Source organism: Myotis davidii, unplaced genomic scaffold (genome assembly GCF_000327345.1).
Source record: "Myotis davidii unplaced genomic scaffold, ASM32734v1 scaffold2863, whole genome shotgun sequence".
In the NCBI taxonomy this organism is placed as follows: domain Eukaryota; kingdom Metazoa; phylum Chordata; class Mammalia; order Chiroptera; family Vespertilionidae; genus Myotis; species Myotis davidii.
Genome location: NW_006294115.1, coordinates 305,603 through 306,811, shown reverse-complemented (window position 1 = coordinate 306,811; position 1,209 = coordinate 305,603). Strand labels below are relative to the sequence as shown.

At 69.1% G+C, this 1,209-nt stretch overlaps 1 protein-coding gene across 1 annotated transcript in view; it reads right to left on the bottom strand.

Annotated features, from left to right (window-relative positions):
• The window catches only part of CD6 (CD6 molecule), a gene marked incomplete at its 5' end in the record, with an annotated part of 9,583 nt that overhangs the window by 282 nt on the left and 8,092 nt on the right, over positions 1 to 1,209 (bottom strand). The window contains 2 exons of the mRNA XM_015566854.1: positions 543 to 650; positions 905 to 1,072. Of these exons, the coding sequence (XP_015422340.1) occupies positions 543 to 650; positions 905 to 1,072 (276 nt within the window). The remainder of the gene's footprint in view (positions 1 to 542; positions 651 to 904; positions 1,073 to 1,209) is intronic.

The window sequence follows — 1,209 nt, the reverse complement described above, 5'->3', positions numbered from 1 at the left end:
GTCCGTGGAAGCGGGCTGGGGGCTGGGGGACCCTGCGAGGCCGGAGGCTCAGGTCAGCGGGAGGCCCTGCCAGTGCCCGACCGCCCCGCAGGACGGAGCTGAGTGGTCGGGTCCACGCCCCCCTCCCCGTGGGCCTGTGGGTGAGGGGGACGAGAATCCCACCGGGCCCTCTGTTCTCTGCCATCTCCCTCGCTCAGATGCCCACCCAGAGGGCAGAGCCTGACCTTAGTCCAGGGCTGTCCTGCCTCCGCGGCCCCAGACCCCGAGGACCATGGAAGCTGGGAGCCCCTCGGCCACCCCAGCTCCCCCGGGCCAACCACTGCTTCTGCTTGAATCCCTCCCCCAGCGGGGAGCTCACTCCCCGTCCAAGCCCCTTTCAATCTCTCTGTCCTCTCCACCTCCATTTCCCTCTCTCTCTCTCTCTCTAATCCCTTTATCTTTTTTTTTTCTCCTTGGGCTGGTGGGCCCAACGGAGTCAGATGTGCCCCACTCCCCAGCCCTCTCTGTCCCCGCTCCCAGGACCCCCACCCTGCCCCTGGCACCTGGACACCCAAGCGGCTCCTCAGGAGGGGGCGGGGGCAGCGGTGGCGGCTGGAAGTTCTGGTACCACTCCCCGGAGGAGGTGCTGGAGCCATCGTCAGCCGAGGGCCCTGCAGGAGACACCAGAGCCAGTCACCTCCCCTGGAGGGCTGGGAGGCCTCAGGACTCCGCTGAGTCAGGCCTCTAGTTCGATGAGTGAGGTGATGAAGGCCCAGAGAGGGGAGGACACTTGTCCGAGGTCACACAGCTCGTGTCTGCGGAGCTGGAGCCGGAAGCCTGCGCCCAGCTTGGTCAGGGCTCCTAGCTTGCCGGGTTGGCCGCAGGACGGGAGGCTGGGCACACAGAGCCCTCCGGGCCGGCTTACCTGAGAAGGTTCCCTGGGAGCCAGCCAGCTCCAGGCGCGGCGGCTGCTCCGGGAGGGGGCCCCACGGCGGGAGCCTGCCGCGGGGACTGTTGCAGTAGCCCTCCCCGGACGACGTGCTGGACCCGCTGCTGCTCCGGGGGCGCTGCTGGGGGACCTGGCTGGGGGGGTCTGCAACGCAGGGCCCAGGGTTGGCAGGGGGACCGGGAGGCACGCGCCTCTTCACGTCCCCGCCAGGAGGGGAGGGCGGCGAGGAAGGACGCAGGCTTGGGCTTAGACTGGGCGAGGGACTGACCACCACGAGGAGA